The sequence below is a fragment of the Bubalus bubalis genome, chromosome 24, assembly GCF_019923935.1.
Source record: "Bubalus bubalis isolate 160015118507 breed Murrah chromosome 24, NDDB_SH_1, whole genome shotgun sequence".
Classification (NCBI taxonomy): Eukaryota; Metazoa; Chordata; class Mammalia; order Artiodactyla; family Bovidae; genus Bubalus; species Bubalus bubalis.
In genome coordinates this window covers 8,344,886-8,364,645 of record NC_059180.1, presented here as the reverse complement: position 1 = coordinate 8,364,645, position 19,760 = coordinate 8,344,886, and the positions used below count along the sequence as shown (strand labels likewise).

Genomic DNA, 19,760 nt, shown 5'->3' with positions numbered 1-19,760 from the left:
CGACTGTCTGAACAGCAATTCTAAATGAAGCCAGGCCTCCCAATGCTTATTTAGCTGGTAACGAGGGGAGATGGTGCTCTATGAATGTACTGATAAAGACTGTGCACTGTGGCAGCACACACAGGAAAAGTGCAACGATAGAGAAGACAGCGTGGCCCCCGCACGCCGATGACAGGCCAGTCGTTCAGCTTCCACATGTTCGGGTGGACCCAGAGACTGTCATACAGAGTGGAATAAGTCACACACAAAACCAAATACTGTATAAAATCGCTTGCATGTGGTTCTAGAAAAGTGATACAGAGGAGCTTATTTGCCAAGCAGAAATAAGACACAGACCTAGAGAATGGACGTGTGAACACAGGACAGGGGGGATGAGGGAGTGGAATGAATCGGGAGATGGGGGCTGACACATACACACGACTCTGTGTCAGATGACGAATGAGAGCCCGCTGCACAGCACAGCTAACTCCACTCAAAGTTCTGTGGTGACCTAAGTGGCCAGGAAGCTCAAAAAAGCTAGAGCTATACGTATACATACAGTTGATTCTTTGGCCACCTGATGCGAAAAACTGACTCACTGGAAAAGATCCTGATGCTGGAAAAGATTGAAGGCGGGCGGAGAAAGGGACGACAGAGGATGAGATGATCAGATGGCATCACTGACTCGATGGACACGAGTTTGAGTAAGCTCTGGCAGAAGGTGGACAGTGAAGCCTAGCGTGCTGCTAGGCTTGGGGTCGCAAAGAGTCAGACACGACTGAGCAACTGAACTGAATAGTTGATTCACTTTGCTGTAGAGCAGAAACAAACACAATTATATAAAGCAGCTATACTCCAATTAAAAAAAAAGTACCTATAGAGAATAAATGTTCTGTGAGATCTTTAGGCTTTAAAACTCTGTGTGGAGGGGATCTTTTCAACGTTTATTCACCCCTTAGCAACTGGGAAGCAGAGAGACTCCCAGAAAGGCAGAGCTGGAATGTTAGCTTCTGGAAGCTTCTTTGGCCAACACTCTCATTTGACAGACAAGGGAGTTAAGGGTTGCAGAGGCCTCACTGGGCCCATTCAAAGTCCCAGAGCAAGTCAGAGAGCTCCAGTGACGGGATTCCGGAATCTGCCTCCAGGTCCCTTCCATCACCCCAGGGTGCCTCCCTGGCAAGGTGTGCCCTGGCCCTCTCTGTGTTCACACCCCATTCAGAAGGGCACACTGGCCCAGGATAGCTGTCTCTTACTTCATATCTCGCGCCAGACTGACTGGTATTCTTCACAGAGAAGGGTCAGGACTGGGTAACTCTCTGAGACAACCAACTGGGACACTAATCTGATTTACGCATTAGTCACTTGGTTGTGTCCAACTCTTTGCAAACCCATGGACTGTAGCCCACCAGGCTCCTCTGTCCATGGGATGTCGCAGGCAAGAACAGTGGAGTGGGTTGCTATTTCCTTCTCCAGGGGATCTTCCCAACCCAGGGAACAAACCCTCGTCTAGTGCGTCTTCTGCATTGCAGGCAGATTCTTTACCCGCTGAGCCATCTGGGAAGACACTAATAATAAGGCTTTTCTTGGTTTGGTTTTCTTGACTCAGTAGAGCGACAAGGGAGTAAAAGGGCAAGGTCTGGCGAGGCTCACCCCTGGGCCAGGTTGAGGGGGTACCCGGTAGGGGTTCAACAGCCCCATCTCACAGCAAAGCCCTAATTCCAACCAAAGCATCTTCCACTAAAGACAGTTGCTTTCCTGCCACTGAAGAGCAGTACACGCTGCCAGCAACATTTCCTGAGGGCCTGACCTCTCCTGGGCATCGCCCTGACAGTACTGCACTTCCTTGGCCTTCTAACCTGGCAGGTCTCCTGCACAGAGGGGCTGGGGTGGGACGGCTTCAAGACAGGCTATGCCAACCTGACTAGCTGTGGGGCAGCCGCCTTGCTGAACCCTGGCAAGAAGCAGCTTCCCAGCCCAGATGGAAACCCAGCCTCCCTGCCCCGTACTCTGTCCCAGCAAACACAAAGGTTTCCCCACTGGCAGCCTCTCCTCCGGCCTCTGGGGAACAGCCTTCCAGCACCCGGACTTGACTTCAAGAGCAGTTCCTGAGGGATCCACTGGCCAGAGTGCTGCCTGTACTTCTTTCCAAAGCCACAGACCTGGGATGGTGGCTGCCCAGTAGGCCTATCGTGCATGATCTGCTGCTGCTGCTAAGTTGCTTGCTCAGTCACGTCCAACTCTTTGTGACCTTTTGGACTGTAGCCCGCCAGGCCTCTCCATCCATGGGATTTTTCAGGCAAGCATACTGGAGTGGGTTGCCATTTCCTCCTCCAAGGGATCTTCCAGACCCAAGGATCGAACCCGCAGCTCCTGCATTGCACGCGGATTCTTTACCCACTGAGCCACTGGGGAAGCTGAGGCTTCTGCCAACTCTGCATTGGTGGCGGGGGCACTTGGTGAAAACCCTCAAATCATCAGTTTCCTAACCCTGGGGTCCCCAACCTCAGGGATCTACTGCCTGATGATCAGAGGTGGAGCTGATGTAGTAACTGAAATAAAGGGCATAGTAAGTGTAATGTGCTTGAATCATCCTGAAACCACCCCCTGCCCCATCTGTGGAAAAATCGTCTTCCATGAAACCAGTCCCTGTGCTGAAAAGGTTGGGGACCACTGCCCTAGTTCTCCCTGACCTTCCCATCTTCTTCCCTCTGGTTTGGGCTGAACCAGCTCACTTAAGAGGCTCATATTTCCATGGTAGAGCCATTGTGTCGGCTTAAGGCCAACCGCTGCTGCCCAGATTGCTGTTTTGCTTTCATGCTCAGAGAAAGGCATTTGATCAGGTCCCCAAGGGGGTGGTCAGGGTGGCAAAGTGCAGGGCCAGAGTCCTTTGATGATACAAGGGAAAAGACCTCCAGTGCCCCGAGGAAACATCTCAAAGGAGAGTAACTTCAAAGGTCTTGGCAGTTCTGCAAAGCTAAGTCACAGGAGAGGAGCGGGACCGGGCTGGATGGCTGCTGCGGTCCCTTCCACCCCGATGGGCTGTGGGCTCTGAAGCCAGCTGCTGCCAACCCACACTGTTCAGACCCTGCAGGGGCCTGGCCAGTGGGGGGATGCCCATTCCTACAGCTGAGCAAGGATGTCTCGCCCTGACTTCCGTCCCCACAAGTTGATGCTCCTCGGGGTCGGTCTTCAGAGCAACCTCCAAAAGGATATTTCTGGCATGTTTTTCCTTGACGGCCACTACCTGTGTATTAATGGCCTTGTTGATGCTGACAGTCTGAAAAACAAGAGGTGGGGGTGGGGAAGGGGAAAAGGAGGATGAGATGAATAAGCTTCTGACAGTGGCTGAGACCCTTCCAGACGCCCCGCCCCTGCCCCTCCCTCCAATGACTCCTCTCTCCCTGCAGACCCCCTTGTCCCCCTGTCCCCACACAGGCCCAGCCCCCAGCCCCCACCGTGGGGGGCAGAGGCGGGCAGCGCTCCCAGGCCAGCTGGCCCGGGCTGTCCTAAGGCAGCGGGCTTTGCTGCCTGGCATTGGCTGTGCCCAGCTGCTGCGCCCGCCTGCCACTCATTCACTTGGCACAACAACATGGCAATTAAAGCCTGCACAAAGGGATGTCTTTCATCCCCCAGGGAAACATTATTTCTCCGGGAGCAGGAGGAAGAGGCGCTGAGATCAGGGAGGGGCTGTGGCTCAAAGACCATCCGGACGCACCCCCCGCCCGGCTAGAACCTTCCATGGAGCCTCCCCTAGCTGGCTCGGGTCGACAGTGGTCACTCTCCTCTCTTGTCTCCCTGCTCTTGGGCACTTTCCAACTTCCAACCAAACTCCCTTTTATTTATAAGGCATGACAAATATTCACTCCTTCCGGTTGTTTTCAGAATCATAATTCTCTCTTGAAGTTAACAAAGCACATTACACATACGAATATGATTTCTACATACGCGCGCAGGATGGTATCAGGTAGCCTGGTTTTTGAAGTAACAGCCTTTTTCTGTTTTGCTCCGTTCCACAAATGTCATTCTATTCCAACTCAGGTTAACAACCTGTTATGTACCCTACACGTACACCCTACACGTACCCCTGCGTGAGTGTGCACACGCGCACACACACACTCCCACACTCTGAAGGGTTAACTTTGTCACTGTCCTATAAAACTGGGACTGTCATGCACAGACTTTTTTACATCTTGCTTGAAAATATCACTTGAAAATATCCCATGAAATGTTTTCCAAGTGAACTGGTAAAACTCTGGCTCATTCTTTAAGAAGATATAATATTCCACAGTGTGGGTGGATGTGATTTATAGCAACCAGTACTGGGAAGCAATTTATTTCCACTAAACTCTTTTAGTAAACATTCTTATACATATATCCTTATTAATCGATGCTTTCATTCCCAAGGAATAGAGTATAAGGAGTGAGATTACTGGCCCCACGTTTTTCTTTTTTTTTTTTAACTTTTCATTATGGAAAAGTCCAAGCACACACAAATGCAATGGTCCGTCTAATAAGTCCTCATATAATCGGTCCCCAGCACCAATGATTATGAACTTGTAGCCAAACACGCTTTCTTAGGGATGAGGGGTCACAAACATTTTCTGTGAGGAGGCAATTAGTAAATATTTTAGCCTCTGCAGGTCACATGGTCTCCATCACAACTGTTAACTCTGCCACTGGAGTGAAAAAGCAGCCTCAGAGATACAGAAATAAACGACTGTGGCTGCATTCCAATAGAACTTTATTTACAAATCAGGAGGTGGTCTGGATTTGGCCTGCACCTCTTGTGTCCTGGGGCCTCTCTGGTGGCTCAGTGGTAAAGAATCCACCTGCCAATGCAGGAGAGGCGGGTTTGATCGGGTCGGGAAGATCCCCTGCAGAAGGAAATTGCAACCCACTCTAGTATTCCTGTCTGGAAAAGTCCTACGAACAGAGGAGCCTGCTGGGCTACAGTCCACGGGGTCGCAAAGAGTTGGGCACCACTGAGCAACTGAGCACATGCCTGGTGTGCTGACCTTGGCTTTTTACCATTGGTTACTGATTCCCCTGCTCCCTGGATTATCTGCAGGAAATCCCAGGTGTTATGCTATTTTACCAGCAAATATTTCAGTAAAAATCTCTAAGGGAAAAAGAAAAAAAAAGATTCTGAATATTAACCATCATATTATTATGATCACACCTAAAATTTTAAGGATAATTTCTTTATTTTTACTTTTGGCTGCACCAGGTTTTCACTGCGGCATGGGCTTAGTTGCCCTGTGGCATGTGGGATCATAGTTCCCTGACCAGGGATCGAACTGGCACCCACTGCATTGGAAGTGCCAAGTCTTAACCACTGAACCGCCAGAGAAATCCTTGTTTACCTATTTTTATATACAGTAGTGTGTACATATTAATTGCAAACTCCTAATTTACCTCTCCCCCCACCACCCCTGCAACTCTTTTGGTAACCATAAGTTTGTTTCACAAACATAGGTCTGTGAGCCAGACTCAAATTCTTTAACAGCATAAGCTCTGTTACAGGTGGAATTGTGTCTCCACAGAAAAGACACGTTGGAGTTCAAATCCCCCAGCACCTGTGAACATGATGTCATTTGAAATAGGGTCTTTGCAGAGATAGTTACGAGGTCTTACTGAATTAGGGTGGGTCCCAAGTCCAGTATGACTGGTGTACTTATAAGAAAACCACGTGAAAACCCAGGGACACAGACACTCAGGGAGAAGAGAGCCATGTGAAGATGGAGGCAGACACCAGAGGGATGTGCCTACAAGCCAAGGAATGTGAAGGACGGCCGGCAACCAACAGAAGCTAGGAAGAGGCCAGGATGGAATGTCCAAAGGGAACATGGCCCCGCTGGCACCTTGATTTTGACCTTCTTGCCTCCAGGACTGCGACAACAAATGTCTATTGTTTTAAGCCAGCCGATACGTGGTAATTGGTTGTGGCAGCCCCAAGAGATTAACACAGGATCCTTTCCCCATCAGGCTTAGTCATCCCTGAAGACAAGGAGAGGGCAGACACTTCCTTCCCTCTTTTCTACAGCACAGGCAGGGGGCGCTATTGAGCACAGTTGTTGGCTCTCCGTGCAATGGTTAGACCAGTTCAGAAGGAATCTCACATAAGACATGCTGCCAGAAAGGGGTAAGAAGTTTACTCCCAGGACTTCCTTAGTGGGCCAGTGGCTAAGACTCCGAGCTCCCAATGCATGGGGCCCGGGTTCGATCCCTGGTCAGGGAACTAGATCCCACATGCCACAACTTGGAGTTTGCATTCTGATACTAAAGATCCCACGTGATTCGAGAAGCCTGTGCAGCTAGAGCGTAGCCCCGGCTTGCCACAACTAGAGAAGAGCCTGTGCAGCAGCAGAGATCCAGCACAGCCAAAAATAAATAAAATATAAAATAAGCCTTCTCTGACTCTTAAAAAAAAAAAAAAGATCCTGCTTGCCACAATTAAGACCCATTTAAGGGCTTCCCTTGTGGCTCTGCTGGTAAAGAATCCGCCTGCAATGTAGGAGACCTGGGTTCGATCCCTGGGTTGGGAAGATCCCCTGGAGAAGGGAAAGGCTACCCACTCCAGTATTCTGGCCTGGAGAATTCCATGGACTGTATAGTCCATGGGGTTGCAAAGAGTCGGACGCGACTGAGCGAATTTCAGTTCACTTCACAGCCAAATAAATAAATAAAATATTAAGAAAATAAGTAAATCTCAAGTGTTTAATCAGCATCTTTGGCTTAAAAAGTTTATTGCCCCAAATCTCCCGTTGAGGCAGCACTCGTGTCCTCTGGAGGCCCAGTGCTTCCAGCTTTCTCATCACAAGTCCTTCCTTGAACCTGTTTCTCGGCTTCTGCTTCCAGGCCTGTCCCAGGCCATTCCCTTTTCTTCAGACTTCCTCAGGCGAGTCACACGCTTTCAACTATGTTTCTCTCCTGGCTCTGACACAATGATGGGATCCTGGCTGCAGACAGACCTCTGGGCAAAGTGACTACAATTGCTGAGCCGTTAAAGGTTGCCTGCATTCATAAGGAATTATAAGGGACCTAATAAATGTAAGATGACAGTCAGAGACTCAAATCCAGGACGGTGTGAACTGGACGTGGCCAGGTCCTAGGGGGTCGGGAGAGACAGCCAGCTCTAAGGGCTGTGTTGTAAGGGCTGTGATGGAAAAAGAGAAATCTTTGTTGGTTGGAAATGCTAGAAACTGAGTCAGGGTCTTGAGAGAGGGCTGAGATGGGTGGGGTTTAGATTTAGTCCACAAATATCTGTTTATACTGACGGATCAAAGACCAGTTGCCCAAATTTGTGGTCAGTATGAGCCTCACTTACAAAACAAAGAAACAAAACAAAAACAACCTTTAAATTCCCTTAAGCCACATTAAAGAATATCTCATGAGTCTGTAACTCTAGACTGTGTGTGTGAGAAAACTGAAAATGTCCTGTCCTGTGAAACTGTGATGCTGCTCAGGGAAACTAACAAAGAAAGAAGGGGGTCACCTGTCTGTCTCCCATGTGTTCCCCTGACACTCAGACTCCTCTCAGTGACGCTGCCTACGAACTCGAGGGGCATCTATGATTGTTGCCGAGAAAGGCTAAGTCACCCACTTGCCCAAGGTCATACTATTCAAGTGGCCAGATCCTGGAGCACAGCTCCAGAAAAGCTGGGAACACGAGGACCAGTTGGGCCATTTGGGCCACACATGTGCAAGGGCGGAAGTGGGGATAAAAGCAGAAGGGGAGGTGGCACTCAGTGGGGGTGAAAGGGCAATGGGCCTCATGCCGGGCAGGAAAGGACGGAAGCAGCTGGAGGAAGAGTTGAAGGAAGCAGCTATCTATATATATTTTTGGCCATGTGGGATCTTAGTTCCCTGACCAGGGATCGAACCCACGCCCACTGCATTGACAGCTCAGAGTGTTAACCACTGGACCACCAGGGAAGTCCTGGAAGCAGCTATGAATAGCAGAGAAGAGAAGAAATGGAGCTCTCAATCTAAAGGGTGGACGTGAAAATGGAAAGAACCGGGTGTAAGGTGGGCTATGAAACAATTACAATAGGACTGGCCGGCCTGGGTTTGACCCCTGGTCAGGGAACTAGGGTTTGATCCCTGGTCACTGATCGAACTGGGTTCGATCCCTGGTCACGGGCTTTCCTGGTGGCTCAGCTGGTAGAGAATCCACCTGCAAGGCGGGAGACCTGGGTTCGATCCCTGGGTTGGGAAGATCTCCTGGAGAAGGGAAAGGCTATCCACCCCAGTATTCTGGCCTGGAGAATTCCATGGACTCTATAGTTCATGGGGTCACAAAGAGTCAGACTTTCACATTCACTCTCAGGGACCTAGATTTGCAATTAAGACTCCCGGCGCAGGAAAATAAATATTTGGGGTGGGGTGGGGGAAGGCCAAGTAAATTGCCAAGACCCCTCCGCCAGCCAGTGGAGAGCTAGAACTCAGACTTGGAAGTGGGGCTCCACAGCTCAGGCTCTGGATAACAAACCCCATACCAGCCACCCGCTCCACACCACAGACAAGGTCCACAGACTGGAGAAATGGGTGAAACGTCACAAGATGCAATCCAGCAGGTATAAAGGAAGTTCCCTATATTTAGGTCTAAAGAGGGCACAGGGGAGATATGACTCAGAGCAGCACTTGTGACAATGATTTAGGTGTTTTATTTGGCTGCTAACTTAATAAAAGCAACATTGTGCTGTGGCTGATCAAAATGCAAGTCTGAGTTCCGGATGTATTAAATGAAGCACAGTGTTCAAAATGAGGGAGGGGATGGTTCTAACTCTCTATGAAGATAAATTCACATGTAAAACACTATCTATTCACTGTTAGACTTTGTACATTATTATCAAGGAAACTGACAAACTAAACTACTTGTAGAAGAGAGTGACCTAGACGGGGATGCACATGGGGACTGAAAAAATTTTAGAGGAATATCAATATTCTGAAAGGTGGATATGTGGAAGGAGGAATAACTCCAGGGATCAAAACTAGACCAATGGGTAGAAGTACTGTGAGGCGGTTTCTGGGTAAGTTTAAAGCTGTCTCATAAAAGAGAATTTCCTATTATTAGAAGTATACAAGTAGAACTTCCCTGGTGGTCCAGCGGTTAAGAATCTGCCTGCCAGTGCAGGAGACAGGGGTTTGATCCCTGGTCTGGGGAGATTCCACACGTGGCAAAGCAAGTAAGCCCATGAGCCACAATTACCGAGCCCATGTGCCTAGAGCCTGTGCTCTGAAACAAGAGAAGCTCCACTCGCTGCAACTAGAGAAAGCTTGCACGCAGCAATGAAGATCCAGCACGGCCAAAAACAAGTTAAAAAAAAAAAACGAAGTATACAGGCAGAGGCATGGAAACCTCTCTTTGTTGTTGTTCAGTCACTAAGTTGTGTCCTACTCTTTGAGACCTGGTGCACTGCAGCACACCAGGATTCCCTGTCCTTCAGTCCTTCAGTGGAGTTCGCTCCTTGAGTTTGCTCAAATTCAAGTCCATTGAGTTGCTGATGCCATCCAACCATCTCATCCTCTGCCCCTTCTCCTCCTGCCTTCAATCTTTCCCAGCATCAGGGTCTTTTCCAGTGAGTCGGCTCTTCACTCCCTTTATTGGAGCTTCAGCTTCAGTTTTTGATCTCCTTCCAGTCCAAGGGACTCTGAAGAGTCTTCTCCACACCACAATTCAAAAGCATCAATTCTTTGGCACTTCTTTAGGATCCAACTCTCACATCCATACATGACTACTGGAAAAACCATAGCTTTAACCATACGGATCTTTGTCGGCAAAGTGATGACGCTGCTTTTTAGTATCCTGTCTAGGTTTGTCATAGCTTTTCTTCCAAGAAGCAAGCGTCCTTTATTTTCATGGCTGCAGTCATTGTCCACAGTGATTTTGGAGCCCAAGAAAAAAAAATCTGTCATTGATTCCATTTTCCCCCTTCTATTTGCCATGAAGTGATGGGACCACATGCCATGATCTTAGTTTTTTGAATGTTGAGTTTTAAGCCAGCTTTTTCATTCTCCTCTTTCACCCTCATCAAGAAGCTCTTTAGTTCGCACTCACTTTCTGCTATTAGAGTGGTATCATTTGCATATCTCCCAGCAATCTTGATTCCAGCTTGTGATTCATCCAGCCCAGCATTTCACACACGTACTCTACATATGGGCTTCCCTGGTGGCTCAGCGGTAAAGAATCCACCTGCAGTCCACCAGCAGTAGGAGACACAGGTTGGATCCCTGGGTCAGGAAGATCCCCTGGAGGAAGGCATGGCAACCCACTCCAGTATTGTTCTTGCCTGGAGAATCCCATGGACAGAAGAGCCTGGCAGGCTACAGTCCATAGCATCACAAAGAGTTGAACACGATTGAAGTGACTTAGCATGCATGTGGACACACTGCATATAAGTTAAATCAACAGGGTGACAATATACAGCCTTGTCATACTCCTTTCCCAATTGTGAACCAGTCAGTTGTTCCATGTAATGTTCTGTTGCTTCTTGACCCGCATACATGTTTCTCAGGAGGCAGGTAAGATGGTCTGATATTCCCATCTCTTTAAGAATTTTTCAGTTTGTTATGATCCACACAGTCAAAGGCTTTAGCATGGTCAATGAAGCAGAAGTAGATGTTTTACTGGAATTCCCTTGCTTTCTCTATGATACAGTGAATGTCGGCAATTTGAATCTCTCCTTTAGATTTGCCAGGCCACTTTGGCCAATAATTTTTTAAAATTAATTTTTATTGCAGTATACTCGCTTCACAATATTATGTTAGTTTCTTGTACAGCAAAGTGAATCAGCCACACGTACACATACATTCCACTCTTTTTTAGACTTCCTTCCCATTTAGATCACCACAAAGCATCGATGGCCAATCCTTTGTAATTCATTCCTTTTTTCTTTTTGAAGTCCCGTTTCTCTTCATGCATTTGACAACAAGCATATCGTCTCACCTCCCGCACCGAGATTAAAATCCCAAGGGTGAGGACCCTGGCTTCTGCCCTCGTGGGCCTGCAGCTGCTAAGGCAGGACAGAGTCTTAATAAATCATCAAATCATTAAGGACTTAATGACTGCTTCCCGGTGAGCCTGCCTCTAAAAAGCACCAGGAACGTGATTCATGGTCTCCTAAGGAAATCTGCTCTCTTTCCCCTCTCCTCTGAAGGAAATAATTGGGTCTGGAGCTGGGCAATGCCTGGGGGGGGGCCGAACCTCAGGCAGAGGGTGGGAAGTCTGGGGCTCCATTGCTCACCTCCGGCCCAGGTTAGAGAACATCCTCCAAGAACAGCCTGTTCCCCAGATTCCCCTGGAATCACACAGGCCCTAAGACCGCGCAGCGTCTCCCCTGAAAGAGCGGCATTGTACGCCACTTCCTGACCCAGCTGGCCCCTGTGTCCCAGGCTGGTTCCGGAGAGCCGATTATCAGCAGGCACGGCAGGAAGGGCCGCTTTCCCCCAGCCTACCCCCTCCCCGGCACCCCCACCGTCCTCTGCGCCCTCAGGACAGTGGCCGCCAACAGGAACTCTTCAGGCCGTGCTTCTGTGGGGAGCCAGGCCCGGGCCGGGGCTGCAGGGGCAGCTGGCCATGGTCAGGTCACGCACACAGCTGCTGGCAGGGCCCAGCGGTCGGTCTGCCAAGGCCGGGCTGGCTCGCAAAGGTTCCATGGCAGGGGCAGGCACCGAGGATGTGCCTGGTGGGGGCATGGGGGTGGGGATGCAGGGGGTGGTGGCAGGTCCCCAAAGCCAGGGACCAGAGGGCCCACTGCCCCGGGCCAAGTACAGGAAAACCAGAGACCAGGCAGGGCAGAAGGAAAAAGCTGGAAGTGGGACAGAAAGGAGACAAGAAGGAATGATATGGGCATGCAGTGGGGTAGGAAGCATTTGCTCAGCAAAGCCACAGGTGGCCACCACCAAGGGCCTCGGAGATGCCCAGCAGCGGGGGGGGGGCGGGGGAGGGGATGGGGGGGGTTACACACTGCGACCCTCACAGCATCAGGTTTGGAAGCTTGGGATAAACAGATGAGGCTGGTGGTCCGGTTAGCGCCTGTGACTTGGTTTGGTCTCTTATCTACCTCCCGTACCCCAGTCTGCAACCCTGCAAAAGTGTCCAGAATCTTCTTTCCAAGTGCCTGATCCCAAGATGCAGGGCAGAAAGGATTCACAATGTCCCTCAGCTCTGTGACTGGTGAGACGTACAAACCAGTGTTGGGAGCAGGGTGGCCAGGGCTGCGAAACACCCAGAACAGCTGAACAAACAAGCGTTCAAGGTGGAAAACGCTGGGGAAGCCACACGCGTGTCCCTCCACAGAGGAATGCAGAACAAGGTGCGTCCACGTAACGGACTATTATGCAGCTCTGAAAGGAAGGAAATCCCGACACCTGCTACAACATGGATGAACCTCGAGGACATCAGGCTGAGTAAGACCAGCCAGTCACAAAAGGACAGACACTGCTGGATTCCACGTCTATGAGAAATCTAGCGGAGTCACGTTCAGAGAGAAATAGAACAGGGTTTGCCAGGGGCTGTGAGGAGGGGGGCACGGACAGTTAAGGTTGAATGGGGACACAGTTTCCAGTTCCGGAAGACAAAGAAGCTCTGGAGATGGCTGGTGGTGATGGTCACGCAAAAATATGAAAGTACTCAGTGCCACCACACTGCACACTTAAAAGAGGTTAAACTGGTAAAATTTATGATATGGACATTTCTACATACTTATTTATTTCTTTGGCTGTGCTGGGTCTTAGTGGGATCTTCGATCTTCGTTGTGGTATGTGGCATCTTTAGTTTTGGTGCGTGGGATCCAGTTCCCTGACCAGGGATCAAACCTGGGCCCCCTGCGTTGGGAGCTCAGAGTCTTAGCCACTGAACCACCCGGGAAGTCCTAGTATACACATTTTTACCATGATAAAACACACAAAAAGAGGAACTGATGTATGCTACAACGGGGATGGATCTCAAATACATGACGCTAAGATGCCAGACCCAAAATGCCACATGTTGTATGATTCCACTTATATGAAAGATCCAGAATAGGCCAATCCAGAGAGACAGAAAGCAGATTACTAACTGCCAGATTCAGGTAGGAGGGGGAACAGGGGAGCGACTGAACAGATCCACTATTTCCTTTTGGAGCGATGAAAAACGTGCTGAATTAGATAGCTGTGATGGTCATACAACATCATGAATGTATTAAATGCTACAGAACTAATACACTTTACATAGGTTGATGGAGAATTACAGTATGTGTAAAACAAAATTTTTTTTAAGGAATAAAATACAGAAGAACTGTGATTTTGACCGAATTATCTACTATATGCAGGGCAGGGCTGCCATGTAGGCTGTAGGACTGTGCTATACAAAGCCAGGTGGGTCTTTCCCAGGCGATGGGGATGATCCATGTACCTGGACCAGCGCTGCCTGGTCCAGGATACCATACTGGTGCCACAGGAGATGCGAGTGAAAGTGGATCTTGTCACTAAGAGTTAACTATTTATAGGGAGATAAAGACCATCCTCTTCCTGTTCCTCTTCCTATTCTTTCCTTCCTTGTCCTGACTCTGCAATTTCACGTGAGGAAAGAAAAGCAGCGTGGGTACATGGGTTACCTATGCCTGTGTGTGCAAGCAAGACCAGACAGCTAAAGCCAAGATGAGATGGGAATTCCAAAAAATGTTTCGAGACCCCAAAAGGGCTACCTTATCACGTGAAAAGTAAAAAGAACAAGCAGGGAATGCGCGTGCTGCTTTCAGCAATGATGCCATATTGATGATAAACACCCATTTCTTGCTTCTGTCTTTTCTGTCCAGAATGATCTTTGAACTGAAAGAGTCAGAGTGTGTCAAAAGAGCAAACCCAAGGCGAGTCAGGAGTCTCCCCGGAGCTGAGTGAGCTCAAGCTTGCAACCAACACACAAGGCATTAAGACAGCAAGGGTTGGGAAGATCCCCTGGAGGAGGAAATAGCAACCCACCCCAGTATTCTTGCCTGGAGAATCCCACGGACGGAGGAGCCTGACGAGCTGCAGTTCATGGGGTCGCAAAAGAGTCTGACACGTCTGAGAGACAACACAACAACAACGGTGATACAAAAATACTCCGGGCATCGTGGTGAGATCTTGGGGAAATGGACTGGTGTCCAAGGACCAGACACAGGTGAGGATAAAGGTGACTGACCGGAAGAGAAGAAGGCAAAACTCCACACACGACTCACAAGAGATTCCTCAAAGAAGAGGCAGCACCCATCACCCAGAGCCCACTTACATTCTTGGAAGCAACTCCTGTGAGACTGACCTCCTTTCCCCTTTAAGACATGAGGCCAGCATCTCAGGAAAACCAAGCAGATGGGGTGTGCGTCTGACTTTCCGTCCTCGAGGATCTTAACACAGTCTCGCATAGCATCTTGTAGACAAGGATGAGAAAGAATAGGGGCTACCATGATGGGAAAGACGCCCCCCCAGCTCTGTATCCCTAAAGATCCCCAGAAATTTCCGACAGGCTCTGAATCGGACCATCCAGCACAGGGGTGACTGATTACCGAAAGGGGGAGCCCAATGCATCCTCCTGATGGAAGGAGGGAGCCAACAAACTCTGCCTTCCCACCCTCATTTATCAGGACTATGGACGAGTTCCCTTCAACCAGGCCATTCTGCACATTCTCAGGCAAAGATCAGCATCCTCCTCATGCTTTGTCCCCCAGCCAAATGCACGCTCCCGTCCCCCAAGAGCAGCCCAGTGTCTCCTGTGGGGCTCAGCCACTCCGCACACCAGCTGCCTCCCCTCCTAGGGGAGGGCATCTATGACAACTGCGGGGTACCCACGAGGGCCTTCAGAAGGTCCCGGGATGGAGGGCACGAGCGAGGGTGAGATCCTGAGACACCGCGTCTCAGGGGAAAAGGCGATGCTGGCTCATTTTCCCTCTCCCCCACCTGCAGGCTGCCATGGCTTTGGAGACGCACGCCCTGCCCTCACCCCAGTTCTGTTCTCTGGTCACAGAGGAAGCCTCGTTCTGCTTTCCAAGTGACCCGATCTCCCATGCCACCACATTCACAGAGGTTGCGCCGAGGACTCACGCTGAGTCCCTCTTGGGGCCAGGACTCTGCCTAGAAAGTGATGCCTTGGGCCTGCCCGTCCAACGCATCCTGGTCATTCAGGAGGGGCTGAGCTGGGCTCGAGCAGCCTTTCGCAATGGCCTTGGCTTCCAGAGGGACAGCTGGTCTGCACGAGTGGAAACCCTGAGCTATGTCTTTCCCCAAACTACCCGCATTGCTCAACTTCCTCTCCTCCCCTCACCATGCCCTCCAGCACTCTCCTCCACCCAGATTTCTAACCTGGAGGTTCATTTTGCCTTTTCTCTTTCAGCAGCACAGGAGTGACTTTGCTCTGACTTCCCCAAGACATGGGGCTGGGGCATCGAGGGGCGTGGTGGGTGAGGGGGGTGTGGAAGGCAGCAGAGCACAGGACCACCCTCCCTTGGCTCCGTGCCTCTCCCAGACCCCACTAAGTGTCTCTGTGTCTAATGAATGAGTCAGGAGGCACTCAGGACACCCCGCTAGTGCCAGAGCCTGCCACTTCCCCCATCCTCCAAACCTCTGCTTTTTTGTTCTATTTCTACAGCAAAATCCCCCGGAGAAGGGAACAGCTACCCACTCCAGTATTCAAGCCCAGAGAATTTCATGGACTGTATAGTCCATGGGGTCACAAAGAGTCGGACATAACAGAGCAACTTTCAAAGCAAACTCACCTCCATATTACTCTAAAGCCTTCTCCCTCTACTCTCCTCTACCCCAGACACACATATAGCAGCAAGAATAACTCATGAGTCCTCCCAGCTGAGAAATCATGGGGTCACTGATCTCGTGAAATCAAAACTCTTTGATGAGGCTGTAGCGACGCCCCCTCACACCTCCTCCTTCAGCTTTATTTCTCACTTCAGATGGTGGTCTCCACATGACTGTGACCCAGTTTTCCCAAAAGAACTTATAAATAGAGCCCTATTTTACACAAGGGGGTGGCTGAGCGAAAATATGGTACTTGACTCCAGCAGTGAATCCGGTCACGTTAAATCTTCCCAATTCACCTGTTCGGCTCATTCAAACGTGTGGATCAGGTGTGCCTGGATCATCATGGCAACGGCATTTCTCCTTTATCGTCTAGCCCTTCAGTCTGTAGAGAGTTTTCATTTGCATGATGCTGAGAAACCCTGGCAAGGAAGCTGGGCACACTTCATTTATTTTAAGATAAATAAGTACTTATTTATTTTAAGATAAATAAATATTTATTTATCTGGCTGTATCCGATCTTGGTGGAGGCACTCTGGGTCTTGGCTGCATCACATGGGATCTCTAGTTGTGACCCGTGGGCTTAGTTGCTCCAGGGCATATGGGATCTTAGTTCCCCAAACAGGGATCGAACCCTCATCCCCTGCATTGCAAGGTAGATTCTTAACCACTGGACCACCAGGGACGTCCCTGGGCACACTTTATAAACAAGTGGGTTCGGACAGACCCAGCCACACCAGCCAGGCACAGGCTCTACACTGTATAACCTTGATGGTTACAACTGAATTCTTAGCCACAGCCAGCTTGTTTACTAAACTCCTGCTCTGACCTCAGCACATCTGTTATGATCTTTTGGTCCCATGAGAATAAAAAAGGAGAAAGGCTTTCAGAAAACCTAGAGAGGCTACCTGAAGAAGACCCTCCCCAAGGTCAGACAACTTCTAAACAAATCAACTAGTACTCTTGTCATGGAAACAGGTCCTGGTCTCAATTGTCCACATACCTTCCATCAAACCTCCGTAATACACAGTTGTGCTATGGTAACCCAGTCCAGTATTCTTGCCTGGGGAAACCCATGGACAGAGGAGCCTAGCAGGCTACAGTCCACGGGGTCACAAAGAGTCGGACATGACTGAGCGACGAACACTTTCACTTCACTTTCACTCTTTCTCGAGAGGAACTCACTCCAGGTTGAGGGGAAATAGGCTGAGTGTTGGGCCTGTGGCATCCAAGGTCACTGTGGGCAGATACTGTTGAGAGCACCTGGACTATACTCCATCAGGCAGAGGCCCCGGGAGCTTGCTCTCACCTGAGATAGTGACAGGTGGGTGATGTACTGAGAGGGGACCAAGAAGGGACGGACATTCCTGAGCCCTGAACCCCAGTCCCCAGACAAGTCAGCCAGCCTCTGCTCACAGTCTACAGCCAAATTCATAGAAGGGACCTTCTGCAAAGCCCCAAAGGGGATGCCTGTCCAGCCTCATTCTCTCGTTAAAAAAAAAAAAAAATTTTACTTGGCTGCATGCTTAGTCATGTCCAATTCTTTCCAATCCTTTGGACTATACCCTGCCAGGCTCCTCTGTCCATGGGATTTTTTTGGGCAAGAATACTGGAGTGGGTTGCCATTTCCTCCTCCAGGGGATCTTCCCAACCCAGGGACTGAACCTGTGTCTCCTGTGTCTCTTGCATTGTAGGCAGATTCTTTACCTGCTGAGCCATCAGGGAAGCCCACTGGGTCTTAGTTACAGCACTTGGGAACTTCAGATGCAGCGTGTGAGATCTAGTTCCCTGATCAGGGATCTAGTTCCTTTACCAAGGATTGAACCAAGGCCCCCTGAATTGGGAATGCGGGGAGTTTTAGCCACTGGACCACCAGGGAAGTTCCCCACAGCCTCGTTCTACAGAGAGTAAGCATGCATGCGAGAAGGACAAATACACACGATGGTTTTTTGTGTTTTTTTGTCAGTGGCTCTCCAACCTGGCTGTACCTGAGTATCACCCAACAGCCGACCCCTGGATCCCAGTATGCACCTAAGAGATTCCTTTGCTCCATCCACGACTGGATTCTTCTGGTCTGAGAAGGGGCCACCGTTTATCATATTCTAAGCCCAGCCGTGTTACAGAAGAACATTCTATGTCAGAGCCTAAGGGAGAAGAAAAAACTCAGCCAAGGGAAAATCGGGAACAAAGAGGGGGAAGAATGAGAGCAAAGGAAAAGGAAATAATAAAGACAGTGGAAAAATGGAAAAAGAAGCGATTCCCTCAGCTCAGACACGCACACCTTGATATAAAGTAAATATAATCTTTTTTTTCCAGAAAATGTGAAATGACACTAAGGACAAATTAGGGGATTATTCGTTTTACAGAAGATTTTGACATCAGATGCCTTTAAATAGAAATCTCTGCGCTAGTACATTTAAAATAGGATTCCTTGTACAGAAGTGTGATTTATACAAAACCCCTGTTACATAAACCTCAGAAAAAGAGTTCTCCTGCCTTGTAGTCTGGCTAACTATAGAACTGGCCCAATAGAGATGGTCACCTGTCTTCTTCCAAAAGATACCCAGCCCTGCTCTCCGTCACCTACGTCTACTGTTTTATCTGATTATGGTTCACTGATTCTTAAAGGGCCCCTGGAATCTCTTCTCATCTTCCCTAAACTCAAGGAAAAACTGCTCTGAACTTCCTTTTTTTAAAAAAGAGTATTTATTTCTTTATTTCGGAGAAGGCAATGGCACCCCACTCCAGTACTCTTGCCTGGAAAATCCCATGGATGGAGGAGCCTGGTGGGCTGCAGTCCATGGGGTCCCTATGAGTCAGAGACGACTGGGCGACTTCACTTTTACTTTTCACTTTCATGCCTTGGAGAAGGAAATGGCAACCCACTCCAGTGTTCTTGCCTGGAGAATCCCAGGGACGGGGGAGCCTGGTGGGCTACTGTCTATGGGGTCGCACAGAGTCGGACACGACTGAAGCGACTTAGCAGCAGCAGCCATTTCTTTATTTGGCCGTGTCGGGTCTTGGTTTGGGCACTCCGGATCCTCACTGCAGTGCACGGACTCAGTAGTTGTGGCACTGGGCTCTGGAGTGCGCAGGCCCAGTAGCTGCAGCGTGTGGGCTTCGTTGCCCTGAGACGTGTGGGGTCTGAGTGATCAGGGATCAGACCTGCTCCCCCTGCATTGCAAGGCAAACTCTTAATCACTGGGCTGCCAGAGAAGTCCCTGGATTCTTTTCATACTCAATCATTCAACACATATTTCCTGAAGCCTATCATATGTTGGGCAATACTCTAGGGATGGTGACTGCAGCCATGAAATGAAAAGACACTTGCTCCTTGGAGGAAAACTATGACCAACCTAGATGGCATCTCAAAAAGCAAAGATATTACTTTGCCAACAAAGGTCCATCTAGTCAAAGCTATGGTTTTTCCAGTAGCCATGTATGAATGTGAGAGTTGGACCATAAAGAAAGCTGAGCACCAAAGAATTGATACTTTTGAACTGTGGTATTGGAGAAGACTCTTGAGAGTCCCTTGGACTTCAAGGAGATCCAACCAGTCAATCCTAAAAGGAATCAGTCTTGGATATTTATTGGAAGGATTGATGCTGAAGTTCCAATACTTTGGCCACCTGATTCGAAGAACTGACTTATTGGAAAAGACCCTGATGATGGGAAAGATTGAAGGCAGGAGAAGAGGGGATTGAATGGCAACACTGACTTGATGGACATGAGTTTGAGCAAGCTCCGGGAGTTAGTGATGGACAGGGAAGCCTGGCGTGCTACAGTCCATGGAGTAGCAAAGAGTCGGACACGACTAAGCAACTGAACTAAACTCAACTAGGGATACAGTTGTGAACAAAAAAATGATGTCTCTGATCCTGTGACTCTTATATAACAGTGGGAGAGAGGAAGTAAATAAAGTACACAGTACATGAGATGGTGATCTACAGAAGAAAGACAAGGCTAACAACAGGGCTGGGGCATTCCAGGCTGGCGTTAGAAAGAACCTTGCA

The 19,760-nt window shown here is 49.3% G+C and overlaps 1 protein-coding gene across 3 annotated transcripts in view; it reads right to left on the bottom strand.

Moving 5' to 3' along the window:
- HIP1 (huntingtin interacting protein 1) overlaps positions 1–19,760 on the bottom strand; it is a 137,390-nt gene that overhangs the window by 47,147 nt on the left and 70,483 nt on the right. For all 3 annotated transcript variants that reach the window (XM_044936079.2, XM_006057114.4, XM_044936080.2), the window contains exon 2: positions 3,193–3,256. In XM_044936079.2, coding sequence (XP_044792014.1) covers positions 3,193–3,256 — 64 coding nt within the window. The remainder of the gene's footprint in view (positions 1–3,192; positions 3,257–19,760) is intronic.